This window comes from Haliotis rufescens, unplaced genomic scaffold (genome assembly GCF_023055435.1).
Source record: "Haliotis rufescens isolate VD_foot unplaced genomic scaffold, xgHalRufe1.0.p SCAF_2, whole genome shotgun sequence".
NCBI classification, from domain to species: domain Eukaryota; kingdom Metazoa; phylum Mollusca; class Gastropoda; order Lepetellida; family Haliotidae; genus Haliotis; species Haliotis rufescens.
The window spans coordinates 45,055,014-45,076,162 of record NW_025963890.1 but is presented as its reverse complement, the minus strand read 5'-3'; the positions used below and the strand labels follow the sequence as shown (position 1 = coordinate 45,076,162).

At 41.1% G+C, this 21,149-nt stretch overlaps 3 protein-coding genes across 3 annotated transcripts in view; 2 read left to right on the top strand and 1 right to left on the bottom strand.

Moving 5' to 3' along the window:
• Window positions 1–21,149, bottom strand: part of LOC124127176 (scavenger receptor class F member 1-like) — a 408,153-nt gene that overhangs the window by 83,338 nt on the left and 303,666 nt on the right. The window lies entirely within an intron of this gene.
• LOC125381950 lies at window positions 555–2,099 on the top strand. The gene has a single exon (XM_048399325.1). It carries the CDS (start codon window positions 555–557, stop codon window positions 2,097–2,099), a length of 1,545 nt encoding a protein of 514 aa, XP_048255282.1.
• On the top strand, window positions 5,641–6,012 carry LOC125381949 (zinc finger protein GIS2-like). Its single transcript, XM_048399324.1, has one exon. The coding sequence runs from the start codon at window positions 5,641–5,643 to the stop codon at window positions 6,010–6,012; it is 372 nt and encodes a 123-aa protein (XP_048255281.1).

The window sequence follows — 21,149 nt, the reverse complement described above, 5'->3', positions numbered from 1 at the left end:
GAGGAAGAGGTGGAGCGGGAAGAGGTCATGGAAGTGAAGAAAACAAAGAAGACAAAGAACAAGAACACCACCACCCATACAGTCTAGAAGGAGGATCGCATTTATGTGATGGCCCATAATGCACGATCCTATGATTTACACTTGATCCTGAAGGGCCTGTCCCCTCTCCTGGTGAAACTCCCCACCAAGATTCGGAATGGTCAACAAATTTTGCAGGTGACCCTGGGACGGTTGTGTTTCGAAGACAGCTTAAATTTCTTCTCTTACCGCCTGAAAGCTTCCCAAGAGCTTTGGGCTGAAAGAACTGAAGAAAGGGTATTTTCCACACTTTTTCAATACCGAACCCAACCAGACCTACAGAGGTCCCTATCCACCAGCCGTCATGTACGATCCCGATGGCATGTCTCCCGCGGAACGCACAGTCTTCCTCCAGTGGCATACCCAAAAAGTGCAAGAAGGAGCTTTGTTCGACTTACAAGGAGAACTTTTAGCCTACTGTCAGAGCGATGAGGACATTTTGAGACGGGGATGCGCCGACTTCCGACAGATCTGGCATGGATCCCTTTGTAGAAGTGATGACAGCTGCTGCATTCACAATGAAATCCTTCCGAAAACACGACCTGAAACCCAATACCATTGCCATTCTTCCACCTCAAGGCTACCAACCCAAGAGAAACTATTCCCAGGCCTGTATGCACTGGCTCCATTATCTGATGGAAACGGACCCCCATCTGCACCTCCAGCACGCCAGGAATGGAGGTGAAAAAGAATTCACGTGTGGAGAGGGCCAACATCGGTACAGTGTGGATGGCTACAATCCAGCGACAGGCACCATCTACGAATTCCTGGGCTGTTTCTGGCGTGGGTGCCAGGCCTGTCACAAGACCCAACATGGAGAACCGCATCCCGTCCTGGGCACGTCGTTGGGAGCCCGTTACACCGACACCCACTACCGCTTGAGTCTCTTGAGTCAACACCCTGATGTGGAACGGATCGTCACCCTGTGGGAGCACGAGTTTACGAAAATGCAACAGGAGGACTCTGCTCTGCGTGCTTTCTTGCAGGGGCCCCACTGTATCCACGTCCCTGGGCCTCTCAACCCTCGCGACGCCTTCTATGGAGGACGCACCAATGCCACGCGATTATGCTGCGAAGTCCAAGAAGGTGAAACCATCAAGTACATCGATATTTGTTCCCTTTATCCATACATTTGTAAGACCAGAGCATTTCCCCCGAAACGACTCTACCATCCGCTACTGCCTTACAGATCGGGTGGCAAACTGCTCTGTCCTTTGTGCCGTACTTGTGCCGATACCCGGTCAGACTCCCCCTGCGAGCACACGGACGAAGAGAGGTCATTGGTGGGTACGTACGCCACCGTAGAACTCCAGGAAGCCGTGAAGAAGTATGACTACCAGGTGCTTCAGATCTACGACGTTTGGCATTTTGACACCTTTGCACAGCATGACCCCGACACCCAGCAAGTAGGACTCTTTGACAATAATATCGATCGACATTTCAAGGAGAAGCTCGAAGCCAGCGGATACCCTGAAGGATGTACGGATCATGACGCTAACATCCAGGAGATCTACGACAAAGAAGGCATTGGGTTGGACAAGGACCGCATCGAAAAAAATCCAGGACGTCGCACGATTACCAAGATGCAACTGAGTTCGCTCTGGGGCAAGTTTGGGCAACGGGTAGACTACAGTCAGAACATCTATATGAACGATCCTGTACAGTACTTTGCCTTGTGGAGGGATGAACGCAATACCATCGATGATGTTACTGTTGTCAACGAACACATGGTGGAAGTGACCTATATCCAGCAGAAAGAATTCCAAACCCCTCATTCTCATTTCAATGTCGCCATCCCTGCTTGGGTCACCGCCCAAGCACGTCTCAAGCTGTACGAGACCCTTGCCCTGGTGGACCGCAGGGTCTTGTACTTTGACACAGACAGCGTCATTTACATTCATCGACCCCACGACGCGAATCCAGAGCTGGGCCATTCGTTGGGTGAGTTTACAGATGAACTGGACGGAACACCATCAAGACGATTGTGTCAGGAGGCCCCAAAAACTATGGTTATGAGTTAATGAACCCCAGACCCGATGGAACGCGCACGACCTGCAAAGTGCGAGGGTTCACTTTGAAATACCGAAACCAACAACATCTCAACTTTGACACAATGAAAGGACTAATACTGGGACAACGGCCTGGGAAAGAGGGGGAGAAAATCAGTTTGAATTACCCTCATCAGATCATTCGAAAAGAACCTCGGCACGAAAACGCTCTTGTGACCCGACCCACCCGAAGAGACTATCGTACCGTGTACGACAAGCGACGTCTCGTCTACAATGAAACCACAGGGCTGCCTGTAGACACGCTGCCCTTTGGGTTCAGAGACGACTTTCTATAAAAAAATTCAAAAAAACGGATTGAAACTGAATCGACATAATCCCCTACAGAAAAAACGGATCGAAATCGGACGAATCCGAAGCCTGGGTTGTCGACCAATCAGAGGCCACGCTCGGACCATGGTGAACTCTGATTGGTTGAACCGAGGTTGTGCTTTCTCTCTCACGCTACAAGCCTAACCCTATGGAAAAGAAACACAAGGGTCGGGCCAGTTTGGAAAAATTGAGACTCAGACCACACTCCGGAACGGGCCAATCAGAAAGCAGGACCTCCTCGGCTTTAAATACGACCAACACTCTCCGGGCATCACTTTTCACTGAACGGACCAAGCAACAACATCGTCCCTCTGATTGATGTTCCTCACGTTGTGTTGGTTGTTGGCGTTTTATCTGGAAGAAACACGTGTTTGGAGAGAGTACCATCAAGTGTTGACACACATCCGTGAAGACTTGGAAAGAAAAAACAACGAACAGAAAATCCGGACAACATCATGTCGAAACGGTTGAATGCCAAGACATGGTGCGACATGGGTGGTCAAGGAAGCAGTGGAGATGGGAGTGGTGAAATGACTGCTGAACTGTGGGGTGAAGTGTATGACGTGATGTGTGCCAAGATAAAGACCGACGACGCGTACGCCAAGTTACGTGCGAAGGCCGACGAAGTGATGTGCGACATGATACGTTCAAAGATGAGGAAGCTGACTGAACCCAAGAAAGTAGCACCGAAGAAGACAATAAAGAAGATCAAGAAGAAAAAAACCAGCAAACCAGCAGCAGCATCCACCACCACCACCACCACCCTCGCAACAGTACCAGTCACCACCATCACTACAGCAGCAACAACAGCAGCAGCAACAGACACCGAAACGAAGGGGACATCCTTTTTGAAACCTGCAACACCTGCAATGCATGCAAAAAGACGATCACGGAAGAAATTATCTCTGAAGATCTCTCCTCAAGAACAGCTGTAAGTACCATGCTCTTCTTTGTCTCAGTCATTCTTGATGTGATGATGATGTTGATGTTGATGCTGATCTTGATGATGAATATGCCTATTCATATAATTGACTCTGTCCTATGATTGACAGGACCCCTGATGTCAGTTCAGCCCAGTCCGTGCTAGAACAGTGGTGGGAACAAACCCCTCGGGAGCCCACCTATTCACCGAATGCACCTGTGACGATGGCGAAGGATGACAGTGTTGATCATGAAGCGCTCAAGCAGGCGACTATCCCTTCCATGGATCTGGACACGCTCCCCCTGCTTGATGCTTCTTGGTCACCAGCATCACCGGAAGATGTTCATGTCTTCTCCTCAGGTATGCCCATGGTTTGCGACGATGATGATGATGATGATGACAACGTTGACCAGGATCCTTATGGAGAAGCTCAACTTACTCCCCTACAACGCGAATGTAGTGTTAAGATACATCAGCTGCAACAGCGGGCAAGTGATGTGTCATGTCTGTTTTCTGGAGGCCATAGACTGTACTTGTTTAACTGATGGACCTCTCACATGTTTGATGGAGGACCACATCTTATGGGATTGAAGATAGAAGAGCTTGAAGATGAAAGAGGAAAACGTTGTCGCGTTATTGTTGTTGTAGGGACATGCAAAGCACTCCCTCCTCCATTGTCTTTTCGTATTTCCAATGTATCTGGTTGTGATTGGTTTTTTCATTATTAAACAGTGATTGATTGAACTGACTCTTTGTGTCTTGGTTGATCTCAACTCCAATAGAGTACCGAACCGAGGGTAGAGGTTGAGTTGAGATGTCGTCTACGTTGTCTGTCTGTCTGTCTGTCTGTCTGTGCGTCTGTCATGCCAGTGCACACCAAAGTGTAAAATTAAAATAAAAATAGATAAAAGAGAAAGGCCATGCTTGAAAGATCAGCTGCCTGGTGTCAGTCATTCCAGTACGCATCGGTCCCCACACCCACCGTGTGCCATGTCATGTCATGTGTCATGTCATGTATCATGCCGTGTGTCCGTCAGCCCAAACACAGGTTGACGTCACGTGATGAGGTGGAGGAGGTGGAGGAGGTCGAAGCTAAGGTCATGACCTTCCGTTGAAGGGAGTAGGGTGAAGAGTTTCATAAAAGCAGGCGAACCCTCAGACCTTTTTCAGTGAAGTCACAGTCATCAGCAAAGACGTTCTATGAATGCCATGTCATCCTCCCGAGATGTCGTCACCGATTCCGAGTGGGCGTCTGAAAAGGCGGGAGAACAAGAAGCGAGAAAACGTCCACTCTTTATGGACGACACACTCTTGATGGACGACACATGGCGATTCAGTGACATTCTGGAGAGACCTTTTCCTTCTTACACCTTGTGTCATCCTTCTCATCCCAACTATGATTCATTTCAAGAACGTCTGAGGTCTTTTCAAACGTGGCCTAAACAGATGACCCAGACCCCTTATGACATGGCCATGGCTGGCTATTTCTATCCAGGACGAGGTGACCGTGTTACCTGTTATTGCTGCGGTGTGACACTCCGCCAATGGGAAGCCACAGACCAACCCTGGAAAGAACATCTGAAGCACGCCAAAGTCCCCTGCGAATACTTGTGTGTGTTTTGTCCTGATGGAGAAGTGAACGAAAAATACAGACGTTTGGTGTCCCAAGAAGCACGGAAGAGAAGAGTCGAGTGTCTTGTTCACCCCAAGTGACAAAGTTTTCAAAGTGTACAGACGTTCATACCCTCGTGGTCACCCTCGTGATCATCCCCCGTGGTCACCCCTCGTGTTCACAAAAATCACAGGGATGTTCCCCTCATCCTGTGACTTTTGTTTTGTTTTGTTTGTTCATGTGATCAGGGGGATTAAAAAAAGTTGAACTCATAGTAGTGTTATGTTGTGTGTAGGATGAAGAAAAAAACAAAACAGGATCGAAATGCACCCCCGATAAAAACCGGGTCGAAATCGGACCAATCCGAAGCCTGGCTTGTCGACCAATCAGAGACCGCGCTCGGACCATGCTGGGCTCTGATTGGCTGAACCGGGGTTGTGCTTTCTCTCCCATGGTAAAATCCATTTCCTATGGAAAAGAAACACAGGGGTCGGTCCGTTTTGGAAAACCGAGGTGCTGATCAGGCACCGGAACAAACCAATCGGGGGCGCTGCCTGGGGAACCAATCAGGAAGCAGAGTGTCAGTGGCTCTCCTATAAAAACAAAACAAGAGCGAAGCCACTCACACACTGCATTCTATGAAACCAATCATGCCAGCTCGATACAGTTGTATGAAGTGCCAGACCGACAGTCACAGTTACCTGTACTGTCCTGAAGTGACATGCCTCGAGCGTCACGATCAAGGTCACCGTCACTATGTCTGTCCGAAGATGAACAGTCAAGAGAAGCAGAACCTGGGCCCCTGTTACAACTGTCAAGTCATGGGTCATTTCGCTGCAGATTGCCCAGAGCCCAGTCGAAAGAAGACACCCCAGCGCCCCTGTTACAACTGTCAAGTCGTGGGTCATTTCGCTGCAGACTGCCCAGAACCTAGTCGAAAGAAAACGTCAGAAACACCGTCCACGTCGACACCCGTGGCATCCGTGGCACCCATGGCACCCGTGACACCCATGCACCCGTGACACCCGTGACACAAGTGCTTCATCTCATCGAAGACATGCATGCCGATGTCCTCGACCTAAAAGAATGCCTCACACAACTCCGTGCAGGCATCACACCTCGTTCTATGTTTAGAACAACAACAACAACAACAACAAACGATTTTTGACGCGCTTCTTTCAATGTCGATCCTGTTCACCTTTTACGTGCGCTTCTCCGGGATTTCCCCTCCTCCCCGGAAACGGATGCGACGCCCTTTTGGAAACGGATGCGACGCCCTCTTGGAGGTGCGCAGGCCACCGGAAACGGATGAGACGCCATCTTGGATGCGTGCGCCACCGGAAACGGATGTGCCGCCATCTTGGATGCGCACGCATGACCCATCATGCACTGCGCAGGTCACGTGGCCGGAAGTGCCGTCATTTTGGTACTGAAATCCTGAGCGGTACTGAACCGCTGTACACAACTACTTATGTCCGCTTTCGACAATTGCTGGAACTGTTACTATTGTATTTTGCCTGGATTGTTGAAATTGAGACGACTACGGTTGAAGAAGACAGAAGAATTAGTGAAGACTCTTTAATAGAGAACAATCGAAACAATTCTTAGTGATAACCAGAAAACTGGATGAAAGGCACAGTATACAATCATACATCAGAAATCATACAATAGACCAGAAATCGCTACTTACTTGAAATATGAACCCTCATAGGTTTCACACACAAGCAGGATTGAATTTCCAAATGTTTTTTCAGTGCATGTATTTCTACATCTAGGAGGAACACCTTCTTTTTGTATGGGCAATTACGATGAAACTATTGGTCTGGTTATAAAACTGAATCACTTCATAAAACTGTATTTGGAGGAACACACTTATCGCCAACCCTGTAAGGCCTAGTCTAATCTACAATGTATTTTTTCTTTAGCTCCTTCGCCCGTGACGCTCAGATGGACCCTAAGCTTTGTCGTGTCGGGTGTTTTGCTTGTCCTCGTTACTTGTCTTGTGGTTCTACAGTGTCGAAATCAATACTCCAACAGACAGGAATGCTCAACGGGGTATGTTCATTACACAGGAGAAACACTTAGTGTGCTTTTAAACTGAAACACGGTATGTTTATCTCCATTCTACGATGATAAAGTAAGGGAATTTAACGAAAACTCTATCGTAACAAATGACGAAATGAGTGATAGGTTTAAAAGTCGAATTCAGCAAATATAGACGAGTTTTTTTTTATCTTGACTAGTCTCCCACCAATTAGGATCACAACTTTAGAATCATTATGGAAGGCTGTCGATGGTTATGCCCCAGAAAGGCCAAAAGAGTAGAAGAACCTCACAAATGACTTTCGAGTGAGTTAGGTCAGTGCGTGATGTTGGCATTAGTGGAATACACAAACTGAAGAACGGAAACAGAATTGTAATAAATCCATTCTGTACCAGGTAGCTGTCAAAGTCTGGCTGCTCGACATGAAAAGTTTGTAGTTGTTCTCACTGACATGGCCTCAAATAACATAACCCTTATACATGTATGTCATAGCATCACTACATTAATTGTTTGATCAAAGAACTTGGTACAAATGCCATATAAAATAATGCCACATATAAGACCAGCATGAAGAAATCTGCCAAAAGCATGCACCAGTACTATTCACATTTGACTTGACTCTAAAAGTCTAAGATATGTCTTTTCTTCTTTCGTACTGGATTCCAAAGCTCAATAAAATCCGTACAAAAAGAGAAATAGTGTCCAGCAAAGACAAACCATAATCCTTAATACAACCAAGAAGGCCTTTCTTTTATTCACAGAAAATATTTGAGACAAGAGAAATTATTCCCATGTGGATTCTTAAAAAATCTGCTTCAATTATTGCAATCACAGAAAAGTGCCAAATCTGTCAAAACATTTGATTTTTCGACTCAGTCAACTGCTATCCCACATTTACAAATATAAAGGGGAAAACTTCACTCTTCGATCCATGGGGCCTTTGCTATTAAACATGGTGCCGATACATATAGTTACATATATATCTTCAATTAGGGAAATATAAAAGGAGATGTCATCTGAAAGTTACTGAGAAAACTATATACGAAATGATTGACTTCCTCAAATATAACATCTGTGTGAAATATGGGGTTAAGACATTCAGGCAACAAGTAGGCACAGAGCTACCAACTGTGTTCCCCTTCTTTATGCATATGAATTTTAGATTTCTGCACGGAAAGGTATTTGTAAGAAGTTTACCTGGACCTTCAGGCATGTCGATGATCTGATATCGTTCAATAACAATCAAATAGCCAATTCCCTTCCACTGATTTACCTGCCTGAACTAGAAATAAAGGAGACCATCGGTTTCATATCAAGATCGTTACATAAAGATTCAGTGACAAAAAAACATTTGCACAAGACTGTTACAATTGGGGTGATTGTAATCTTCCAATAGATTCCCTATCTTGACTTCTACCATACGTTCCAATGTTGTTGTTTTTTAGGTGAATAATTGACTTGCTTTTGCATGTGTTTGTAATGGGTGCCACATGTTGGGCGTACACCTGGTATCATCAATTTCATAGCGTTCATAAACACATACTCATTGACTTTTATATATATTGAAAAGGTTTTGTTGCTTTTATATATTATCAAAATTTGTATCTCGCCACATGATTATTCTATTTGATCAATTTGACAAACTGATCGGTATACTTTTTTTATGATCGTCATTTTATAATTTGTACAATAGTAATTGCATACTCGTTCATTCAGTATTACCTAAAGGGTTACTATTTGAAGTGTTGGCCTCTCTGCGTTTTCTCTTACAGGCAAACAGGCACAAGAAGCCCGGAACATAACGAGGCGAACCAGACTAACCCTGTCGCTTTACGAAATGAGCTAAATACTTGTGACGGGAGTGGGGGGGTATAGATATTGGCAGATAGATGAATCGAGGTTGGATGAAGGACATTCTGAACTAGAAGACACTGAAGTGAGAAAGTCAGGATTATCTGATGGCTATATAGACTGTATTTCTCTCATCAAGCCAACGGGTGCTAATGTTGCTTTATTAAGCAGCGTTGTCTGTGACGATGATGGGATGTTATTTCTTTATGAAAATGCCGGTGACGTTATTGTAAGATATGTAACACCTCAAACCTCAGAGTGAAACAAGATAATATTATGTACAGTGCACCTATCTACATAGGTGGGAGAAGTTGTGTAAACATTCTATATCTGTTTCTAACACACTGCTTGTATGAAATTGTACATATATGATTTTGCACATTTTATTCGTATACTTATACGTAAAATGGTTGACACCCTTGATAGTAAAAGGAATGTGTTAGAATCTCAAGTATGCTGTCTTGATCACATTCGTTATTGTATTATTATTATTTTTGTACTATATTTTACTGTTATGTATTATTAGTATACTTGGTAACCATCAGCTAAGTGGTTCATGTAACACTATTGTACAGAGTAAAGCCAGAAAACACATTTAAACAACTAAGCATTTTCCAGGCTGAAGTTAGATTCGCAAATAAGAAATAAAAAGTCGATCTTAACTTCGAATTACAGTAAGCTGATCTAGTCTAAAACGCTCAAGTCTTCTCCTTTTGTCACCTGTGCTGATGTCTTTTTCTAGAGATTAGATTTGTACGTGTATCCCCGTAACGATAGCTTTGTGAAACGGAACTCTGAATTCTAAAGGCAAGCCGTTGTATGGTAATACTTTAATACGTGTCAACGTTTAATGTGGTGGAAGTATTATTGTGTAAAACTCAACTGGATTGTGCTGTGAATCGCGTAGATGTCTGCCTATTTACATACGTTTAAGACGGCAAGTAATAAATAAAATGCTAAACTCGCTTCAGTGAAATAGCAATTTGATGAAACTCGTGAACCGTGAAGATCCGGGTAGAGAATAGATCCTCAGCAACTCATGTTTGTCGAAGAGGCTACTAGCGGGATAGGGTGGTCAGGCTCGCTGACGTGGTTGATGCATGTCATCGTATCCCAAATGCATAGACTGATGCTCATGATGTCAATCACTGGATTGTCTGGTCCATAACATGGTATTACATTGTAGTTCGTTTAGTATTCTATATTTATGTATACAGTGAAATAAAAACCTGTATGTAATAGCCATGCTGTAATAATGCTTGGGAGCATAATAAACTAGTATAGTGTCATGTTTGTTTTGTATTAGTATAGTTTGATATATTAATGTTACTCTGTTCGAATGAAAGTGAAAAATATATTTTCGAACAAATACTAAGTGTTCCATCTTACAATATACCATAATCATTCATTTTGATTTCGCAAATAGCATAGAAACATGCTGTTAAATCTTACGAAACTATTGCAGCGGCAATACAATAAGATAGTGACATCTTCCCCTTTGGATGAAATATTCTTGTTTAGATAAGCTTATGTGAGCTTTGTTTGCCAGATTCGATGCGTAGTGTCATAAACAGGTTACAAAATCTGACGCTGATACCAACTTTGATTTCATAATAACATCAAGTTCCTATATGTCTATTTTTTATTGTCTTTGGTTCAGGAAATATGAATCGATCTAGCACTGAAACAACTTTACAGAATCCATTCATTTTTATCTCCATTTTTTTAAAATCGTAGCCAAATCAATGGCTCATGATGCTACATATACATCTCCTGTATCGATTCAAAATGGGTTTTTTTTATCTTCAGTTGGGCATGTACAGTTAAAACATATACAATTTTCAAAAGCACTAACCTTGGTTCTACGATATGTATTGACAAGGAAGTTATGGAGAGATATTCTAAATTTACTAAGAGTTCTCAATAACTTAAAACAATATACATTGAAATACTGCTTTGGGTTTGGCGTGGTTAATTGCACGTTGGTGTACGGAGTATACCAGTTCATGTTGGTAACAGAAAATCTGAGCGTGGTCTGCTCTGTTCTGTGGCATGTTAATGTGCATAATATTTATATGTATATTATTAATACCCTTTTTTTCGGGGGCTTCTCTTGAAACATTTATAAATTGATTATTTAAATAGCGATGTGATTAAACGCATGAAAAGTATATATGCAATAAAAGACATATATAATGCACCTCTTGCTATTGTGAAAATCAGTGTTTCTGTATCCCCTCATGAATGAAATGCTTTGCTAGGTCATCCTAACTTCTACCGCACTCCTGTAGCCACTAACATAGTACCGTGCCCAGAATGCCCCTGCTCGACGGCTGTGTAATATGATCTCGATAACTTTTGAGCTGTTAAGTGTTGATCATGTGCTCTCTCATCAGGAATGGATTATCTATTACACAATCATGTGTCCCACCTTGACAAACTCGCCAAGATATATATGTTCCTTCTAGCCATATAACTGCTTAAGCGGCGAGGGGCGATAAATAAACAACAGCCTGGCGATGATGTAATTGACAATTCAAAATCATTACGCCCTTCACGACAATGATTCCACAACTTATTAGGATATTAAAACACTATAATGTGAAGGTACAGAAATAAACATAAAACCCATTCATTACACATCTCGATTGTACGAAACTGTACAGGAAATATTAACGTGTACTTTGAACTAAACAAAACATCAGTCAACAATGAGCTTTGTCACTACAAGCAACAATAGTGTTCAAAAGGTTGTAAAGAAATTAAGCTGGACTATGTTCTTACCTGGATGCCGAGATGGGTGCTGGGTGACCCACCTACGTCACACGTATTTATGAATAAACACAGGCCATTTTACGATAGCACCAGGTATACAAAGTGTATGTTAGACATGTACGGGATAGATGTTATTCTCAGTTAGTGTATCAGCTGTTATATGGGTTAACGTGTCACTAACATTTACATTTCATTTGGGTCAACAGTAAAATTGACTGCTCATCTCATCGTCATATTATTATATTGTTTTACTCTTTATAAATATGAGATCTGCACTATTGTAACTATGTATCCGTCCATATAGAGGTAACGTCCTGGTGCTTTGAGAGACTTTGTGGAGTATGTTTGTTCCTTCAAACACGGTATTACTCGTATAATCGACATATTTGGACACTATCATCTCAGTTGTTATAGGTAATAAATGATTAACAAGGATTATTATGCGGACGTGTTAATGGAACATCAGGATAAGTAAATTTGTACCAATAGTGATGCTTTAGTGAGCACATGGATGTTGATGTTTTAGTCCTTTCAGTTATTCTAAAAGCAGTTACTTCACGAACAAGACTATTTTGTTCCAGAGTATGCTTCTTTGAAGAATATATCAATATTTCATAACGTGTGTATGTCTGTGTTTTTATGCAATATTCCGGCTATTGGTGATGTGTGGCTACTCATGCTGTCTGATTTGTCTGGTCTAGGTTCGATCATTTATAAGCTGCGTTAGGATGATGTTGACATTTGCGTTACAGAACATGCACTCTCTTATTGCTATCTGTATTACATATACATTGCGGTAACATGACATATAGAGCTATGTCCACCCCGATTAAAATTCTTTTGTTAAGAACTGGTTCTTTGTAGAGGCAAAATAATCTTCTTTGTTACCTCTTATGAAAAGACAAAGCAGTACGGTATCCGTGAAACAATGGACATCTTGTATATAAGAACGATGTCAACTATATATTTATTGATTATGATCTTACAAGTTGCAGCATGTCATGCTGTGTTGTATCCCGCACAAGTGGTACACACAAGCATGCGGACAAAGTACAATCCCGTGATGTCACAAAGCATGATACGTTGTTCAGTTAGCCTTTTCCCGAGCATCTGGTATCATCACTATTTGATAGTCATTCATAAACACATGCTTCTGATATAGTTGGAAACGTACAATGGATTCTCCTTATGATAGAGATTTCATATGATTATGGAAATGTGTTTTCTCACTTTAATTTAGTGGTCACCCTCAGTGCGTCTATTAACAGCATAGTGTGTGGAGTCATAGCAACACAGCCATAATCACATGGATCTGATATTTAAGTTGCTGTTTCACTCTCCGGGTGCATGAAGATATAATAAAGGACATCTAGGCTACACTATGCATATCACTTCATGCTAAAATCTTGAGAATGGACATTTGCCAAAATATATAGATTTTACTTAGTGTTCCCTATTAAATAAACATTTTACTGGAAACAGTGTTTGTTATTAGTTTTCAAATTGTATATTTGATAATTCATGTTCATTAACATCATAATAATGATGTTTGTAGGGGGCAAAGGCACAACACGAAAACACTGGCTTGCCATGGGTTGGAAGTAGAAAACATGAGGTATGCCATTAGCAATGAACCATGTAAATAAAATATCTCTCTGGTCACTTAATAATTAGTTTTGGAAACAAAATATGTACTTACCATACAGAGAGACGCTGCCCTTGTTTAAACCTAATGTCTCTGATCGTCGCCCTGGCCTATATTAATACGTCTCAGTCTATATAGACCTGTTGAAACATGTTTATCCAGGTACAGATATGCATAGTTTATTTGCACTGCCATGTCATTTGAATTGCGTGCCAAGTAATAATCGTCGTTTTGCTTCTCAACATTCCATCACGTGTAAGCTTCATTCGATGAAAGGTCGACATTTGTTCTACGTTGACATGAACGAATATTATCATCATATTTCTAATGTTACCTTTATCGTGTATTTTCTAAATACGTATTATATCGTGGGTAGTTTATTTGTTTATGTCGAAAGAGAATGGAAGCATCGACCGTATGAATTATATATGAACCATTCAATTACAATTAATTTCAGGAGCCAGTGGGACGACCCAATATACATGACTATAGTAGAGAAGACGGACATTTCCACACATCCATGGATACAAATCAACGCTAGCCTGTACTTAATAAATACAATAATTAATAGTCACAAGTATACGATCTCAACTCGTTATCTAAGTTATATTCACATTGGGTACACACGTCGGTTGTCGCTAATCAGCTGTCAGGCTGCCCGCATAAGCTCGCGTCTGGTCACTTTCTTGAGAAGTAGAAAACCGCAAACTACGGAAACTAATCTATTCTCTTCTTATAGTCTGAACCCATAGGTTTGGGATTAAGCCATAATGGTTGCATAAGAATCTCATATTTTATCCTTTTTTTTTAATTCATTATTCCCGAAATATTTAGTCATAGGCTACAGTGCCTTTTTTCCAAAACGGATTATCAATATGGAGGTTTATTTTTTCGCTATCAGTTCCATGTTGAAATATATTCTTCACTGAGTTAATAGAGAGTCCATAAGAGCTCTAATGATAGCAACAAAACCATCATAAAAAGTCTAAACCAAAAACAGAGTCTGTTTTATGATTTCAAATTAACCATGAGCGTGTGTGTCTGCCCGGATTGTCAAAACATTATCAAGGCGATTTTGCCAAGAAGGCTTCAGGTGTATCGATGATCTCATATCGTTCAATAACGTCAAATAGCCCATTCTGTTCCACCGATTTACCCACCTGATCTACAAATATAACCAGTGACCAGTGAAACCACCCCATCTGTTCAGAGTGACAAAAACTCTCCAGAAGACTCCAGAACGTCAAATAGCCCATTCCAATTCACCGATTTACCCACTTGATCTAGAAAAATAACCAGTGACCAGTGAAACCGCCCCATCTGTTCAGAGTGACAAAAACTCTCCATAAGACTCCAGAACGTCAAATAGCCCATTCCAATTCACCGATTTACCCACTTGATCTAGAAATATAACCAGTGAATAATGAAACCGCCACATCTGTTCAGAGTGACAAAAACTCTCCAGAAGACTCCAGAACGTCAAATAGCCCATTCCATTCCACCGATTTACCCACGTGATCTAGAAATATAACCAGTGACCAGTGAAACCACCCCATCTGTTCAGAGTGACAAAAACTCTCCAGAAGACTCCAGAACGTCAAATAGCCCATTCCGTTCCACCGATTTACACACGGAATCTAGAAAAATAACCAGTGACCAGTGAAACCGCCCCATCTGTTCAGAGTGACAAAAACTCTCCATAAGACTCCAGAACGTCAAATAGCCCATTCCAATTCACCGATTTACCCACCTGATCTAGAAATATAACCAGTGAATAATGAAACCGCCACATCTGTTCAGAGTGACAAAAACTCTCCAGAAGACTCCAGAACGTCAAATAGCCCATTCCATTCCACCGATTTACCCACGTGATCTAGAAATATAACCAGTGACCAGTGAAACCACCCCATCTGTTCAGAGTGACAAAAACTCTCCAGAAGACTCCAGAACGTCAAATAGCCCATTCCGTTCCACCGATTTACCCACGGAATCTAGAAATATAACCAGTGACCAGTGAAACCACCCCATCTGTTCAGAGTGACAAAAACTCTCCAGAAGACTGTTTGTCAAGAGTGATGACTTCAACTTTTCAATTGTCAGGAAATATTACAGCAGCTATAGCATTTGGTGTGTACATTTCACAATTTTTAGATACAATTTCAAAGAGCGTCATACGACTCTTTCTCAGAAGTTGTTGGCCAGGATTACAACACTCACGGCCTCGGCAAAGCTTTCAAACAGTTTTATGGAAGATTGAGTTGAGGATATTAGTGACAAAAACGATACCGGATGCAATTCCCATTCGTGACGTGTTGTTTAACGCCGCATTGGACCAGACAATCCAGTGATTGACATCTTTGGCATCGATCCACGCAATTGGGATCGATGACATGCATCAACCAAGTCAGCGAGCCGGACCACCCAATCCCGTTAGTCGCGGTTACGACAAGCATAGTCGCCTTTTACGGCAAGCATGGGTTGCTGAAGACCTACTCTAACCCGTATCTTCAAGGGTCAGGTGAACACATGTTTGTGACGGGGGTGCCACCGGTGGGGCAGGATACGCTCACCTTTTCGCGAACACCTGTTGTTCACAATTTGATAGTGATTCATAAACACATGTTCATGATATAGTCGGAATCGTACAATCGTCTTTGCCTTGGGCTGAGATCTTAAATGAATGTGGCAAAGGTTTTGTCGCTTTTTTTATTATTATGATTATGGAAAAGGGTTTGTCATTGTTATATCAGTAAAAAATTAATAACCGGAAGGAACTCGTGTTATACCAGCTGTACGATACCGAATAAATACGGTACTTGGTGTTGTTTTGGCTGTTACTGTCGTGATCTCTACCTTTGTTATGATAACAGAAATGATTTTGTCGCATGTATTAAGGAAAGGCTTCTGAGCGGTCCTGGACTTATTCAGTATCGTCGACTCCTTTGCTAATTATGTTCTAAGTCATTTTACTGTAACCCGTTAATATGGTTATTTGTTATTATCGTGATTCCTAGAATCTGTGCAACAAGTAACAATAGATATGGTGCAATATCTCGTGGATCGCAATTTTCTCTAGAATGTCTGGTTATTTTATGAAGTAATTCTTTAGATAGTACCACTTTTAGGTTAAAACCTGTGAAATACCACATCTTTTAATTCTGCTATCTGTTTAAACTCACCATATGCATTGTACATGACGTCAAAGACCATGCATAGGTGACATGGTTGAACACAAATACAAAATCGTCAGTTGTCGGTTACATATCACTGGTGTTATCAAACGGGCCGGTAACAAAAAGGAGGACAAAATCAGTAATGTAACACAGTTTTGCAAGTGGCTACACTCTACCATCTATTGGGACGTTATGACTACCTGGCCTGTAGAACATAATGGTGTTACAAGGTTGTTGTGTTTACTCTGAATATTTGTGTTCTCTGGGGAGATCCTTGGTGCACTGATTTAATTGTCTGTTATTTGAGTAAATTAATTTTTATGGTGTAAACAGCACAAAGCACAATGGTTTAACTCCTAACTGTAACAATATTACTGACGATATCGATGGACGCCGCTCCATTTTGCTACCGGTCTAACATAATGTTTGCACCTCCATTGTCTGGCCTGTGTATCGTATACAAGGTGCGTGTCTCATGTCATATTGACCTAATCCTCACTATGTGAGTTAAGTGTACGTCTGTTCTAATCTTGATATTCCCTAACACTCAAATCTATTGTCGCCTGAAATCCATAATTAAGTACAAACTGACATCTGATGAATGTATTTGATACATTGAAACATTGTTAATTTCCCGAAAACGATGCCTTTACTCACCATAGATAGGTCTCGATCCTCTGGTTGTGCAACAATTTCGGTACAATGACTGGTTCAGTCCAGATCAGTAATCTGTCTGACTGGCAAAAAAGTATTTGATAGAGTTGAGGCGAAATGTTATATGGTTTGAATGAACCTGATGACCTGGGTAAATATTTTCAACGGATGAATATGATACGTTTGGATAGATCGAGCATAACAATTTACGAATATTCTGGCGACTATCAATGTTAAAAGATCAGTTGCGGTGACATGATGTCACGTTTCGTCATTGTTCAGAAAAAATGCGACACGACAATATCCTTTGTTCATGATGAAATCTGAGTGAGTGAAGTTATCTTAACATCTGTTTAAACAGTATTTCAGTTATATCACGGTGTTATCACATATAGTTTTGTCGGCTTCATGGGAAGAAAGCCCAAAGTAATGTAGGACAAAGACGTTTGCCTTTGTTGACACACGTCGTGCACGGATCTTACGCTGACAAAACAGGAACCATAATCAGGGCGAATCAATGAATGGACCCCATGGTCGTGTTTCTGGCATTGTGGATGTGCTCGACGTCATCTGAACAATAGGCTGGCTACAGAGAAGTGTCTCTGCAGGGTTGACATTTCAGACGAATTTTCTTTATTTTCCTTCCAAAAAAGATAATGAGTAATATATAGAATAACCTACTTGAAACTCGGAATTACAAATTATTTTGCCTCGTGAATGAAAGCAGTAAGTATCCCGGAAATCTATTCAATCGGGACAGAAAATTCCAAATAACTCGTTGTTCATTAGCTATTGTCTAATTTAGATAAAATCGAGAAAATAAATATGTCAAAACTACGGTTAAAGCGGTTTCAAAAGGAATCTAACCTTTCATGTCTGCAAAGGAAAACGTTCCGTTCTCTACCACAGGTTTGAATGCTTTAGCTTGTATGACCTGAACTACGCTTCGTAATTTAGACTAGGCATGTTAGGATTGGTATAATAAAAAATACTACCTGTGGTGATAACTACATTTTATGGTTTTAAGATGTACATAAAACGCAAACAGTATAACGAGACGATATTCTCCGATTTGTAAATAAAAGCGACAAAACCGATTCAATATTCATATGAAATCTCTGCCAAACACAGAGTCGATCGATTGTACAATTCCGACTATATCCTGAGCATGTGTTTACACTATCACTATCAAAATTTATAGTGATGCTACCAGGTGTTCGCGAAAAGGTGAGCGTATCCTGCCCCACAGTGAAACTCGTCACAAACACCTGCAAAGGCAAGTCAATTGTTAACCTGAAAAATACACGGGAACATATGGTGCAAGCTCAAATAGGGAGCTGCATCTGACATCCTTTTTGTGTCCGATGCGTCACATTTGGAAATGTCTTCCACATGTCTATCTATAAACTTATATAAAGCTTTACCGAGGCCATAAATGTTGTAACATTAATATAAAACAACAACATCTGAGGCAGAGTTGTATGACGCTCTTTGAAAGCTTGGAAGAACGACCATGTTCAATTGTACCTCAAACGTTGTGAAATGTTGACACCAAGGGCTGAAAGTGCTGTAATATTGCTCATAAAGATAAAGTTGACGACTGGAAGTTGAAGCCATCCCTCTTGTCAAACAGTCTTGTGAAGAGTGTTTTGTCATTCTGATTCTTTATGCATAGATCTAAATATGAACTAGATGAAGTTGTTTAACTAGTCTCCTTGATTTCTAGTTCAGGTGGAAGGGAATTGATATTTGATGGTTATTGGACGATATCAGATAATCGATATACCTGATGTCTAAGTTAAACTTCTTGTCGAAATTACCTTCTTTTCACTCTGCCTGTCCGAGCAGAAATTCTGTTTCATATTTATGAATAAACAGATCAGCAAGAAGATGAGCACAATTTGTGCCCAATTAGATGCCTACTTCTTGTTTGAATGTCTTACCTCCAAATTATACATAGACGTTATCAATGAGGAAGTCCAGCATTTCATATATTGTTTTCTTAGTAAACATGGCATTTGTTTTCATTTTTGACAAATCGACCTATAAAGAAAGATATGTGTATCAATGGTCACCACGTTTAGTAAGAAAAGCCCCATGGATCAAGGAACGACGTTTTCGGGATAGTGGTGAACAAAGTTTTGACAGACTTGAACCTTGTTCTTTTCTGAGATTGTAAATAGTCAAGCAAATACTTCGGCTTTTTGTGAATCCACATGGTATTAATTCCGCTTATCTCAAATACATTATGTGAATTTAAAGAAAGCCATCCCTTCATTGTATGATTAATCTTTGCGAAGGGAATTTGGTGGTACATATGCTTGACCCAGTAATGTGAATCTCTTTGTATGAATTTTTTTATGGAGCTTTGGAATCCAGTGAAAAAAAGGACTGGACATGTCGAAAGTTGATAGTACTGATGCATGGTTCTGGAAGATTTCTTAATATTCCCTCATGAATATTCATGAGGGAATCGAAAACGAGGCCAACCCGGCGGGTACGCGGAAGCAAGTAGTTCAAAATATGACGCGCTCGCAATCGGACATGAACGATTTACGGCATCTTCCAAAGCTGACGTTCTCCTTTGTGGAGAAATACGCCGAAAGAAACAGTACCACTTCGGGAAAAAGACACATCGAGAAGGTTTAATGTACTACAGTGAGAGTTATGTGCATACCATGCGCAGTTAGTATTATTCTGAAATCAACCTGTTAAATCGCGAATGACACGGGGTGAGTTAGGCAATATTCGATAGCTATTTATATTTCACCTGAAAACAGATCGACATAGCTATAAACTCATGTCTGACTTGATATGTGTACTCATATTAAGTTCTTTGATCAAACAATTAATGTAGTGTGTCAGTACCCAAAGGTACGTTGTATCGGTATTTAATTGCATAGATGTAAATAAGACCAATATTTTATCTCGTTTTAACATCGATGGTGGTTGTATTGTCGTCACCGAAAACAATGTTACCCTAGTATAATATTTAGTTAATAATTACAAAGCTGTGTGTGAATAAAACAATGTGTTATTGTCATCGTCTACTGTGGCGTCATTACATATTACTATGGTGTTTAAATCGGTAGCATATATTGCATTACCAACCTTCGTTGCTATAGAAACACTGTACTCTCATCTCACATTTTGAATTAATGAGGATCGCTTCCGTGGTCCAGTGGTAGAGCGTCTGCCCGGAGAGAGTTCGATCCCCCATCTTACCAAAAGATGTTAAACGATGGTACTTGTTGTTACCCTGTATGGCGCTCGGCATTAAGGAGCTAAAACAAGGACTGGTCGGCTCACAGTCAGTATAATGTCTGAGTGAAGTATTCATGGTATAGTATCTCAATTGTCTAGCACTATAAAATCGGCATCAGTCCGGACTAGTACAGTAATCGACACACCAAAATTTGAGAGCATCCTCTTACAGGTCACGTCAGAACGACCTTTGTCGAACTTTGACCGACAAATGAAATTACTAATAAGAAGTTGACATTCGCCCATCAGAAATCGAGCGATTTCTATTCATGACAACGTTCTGAAAATATGTTTTGACAAAGTGTCCCGATTCAACATGTGCAAAGTGAACAAAAGAACATTCTGGAATGTCTAATAGATGGTCGAGATTGTATTTCAGTACTTCTAAAGGGCTTGCATGATTAGAAAACACATTATGACTGTCACTTCGGATCTGTTAAGCGGTGTTCTGATTGATTGGAAGAAAGATCGTTCTGACCCGTAATGGGATATCCTCATATCTATGTTTAGCAGTAGCGAGAACTAAGATCTGATTTTTATGAGATCGTAACTCTGTGTTTGAGTTATCTGTATTGTTTAAATGATAACAAGGTCTAATCCGCTAATCAAATCTTGTTTGAAGATTTATTCAAAATTGGAATAACATATTTTATATTAATAGGTGATAGTTGGCGTAAAACAGTGACAGTTTGAGTGCACCACAATCTGAAACCCACCCCTGCATAACAACGTGTATATATTGACACTTGGTCA

Coding starts and splice junctions, on each gene's coding strand:
- LOC125381949 (XM_048399324.1), top strand. CDS start 5,641: ATGCCAGCTCGATACAGTTGTATGAAGTGCCAGACCGACAGTCACAGT.
- LOC125381950 (XM_048399325.1), top strand. CDS start 555: ATGGATCCCTTTGTAGAAGTGATGACAGCTGCTGCATTCACAATGAAA.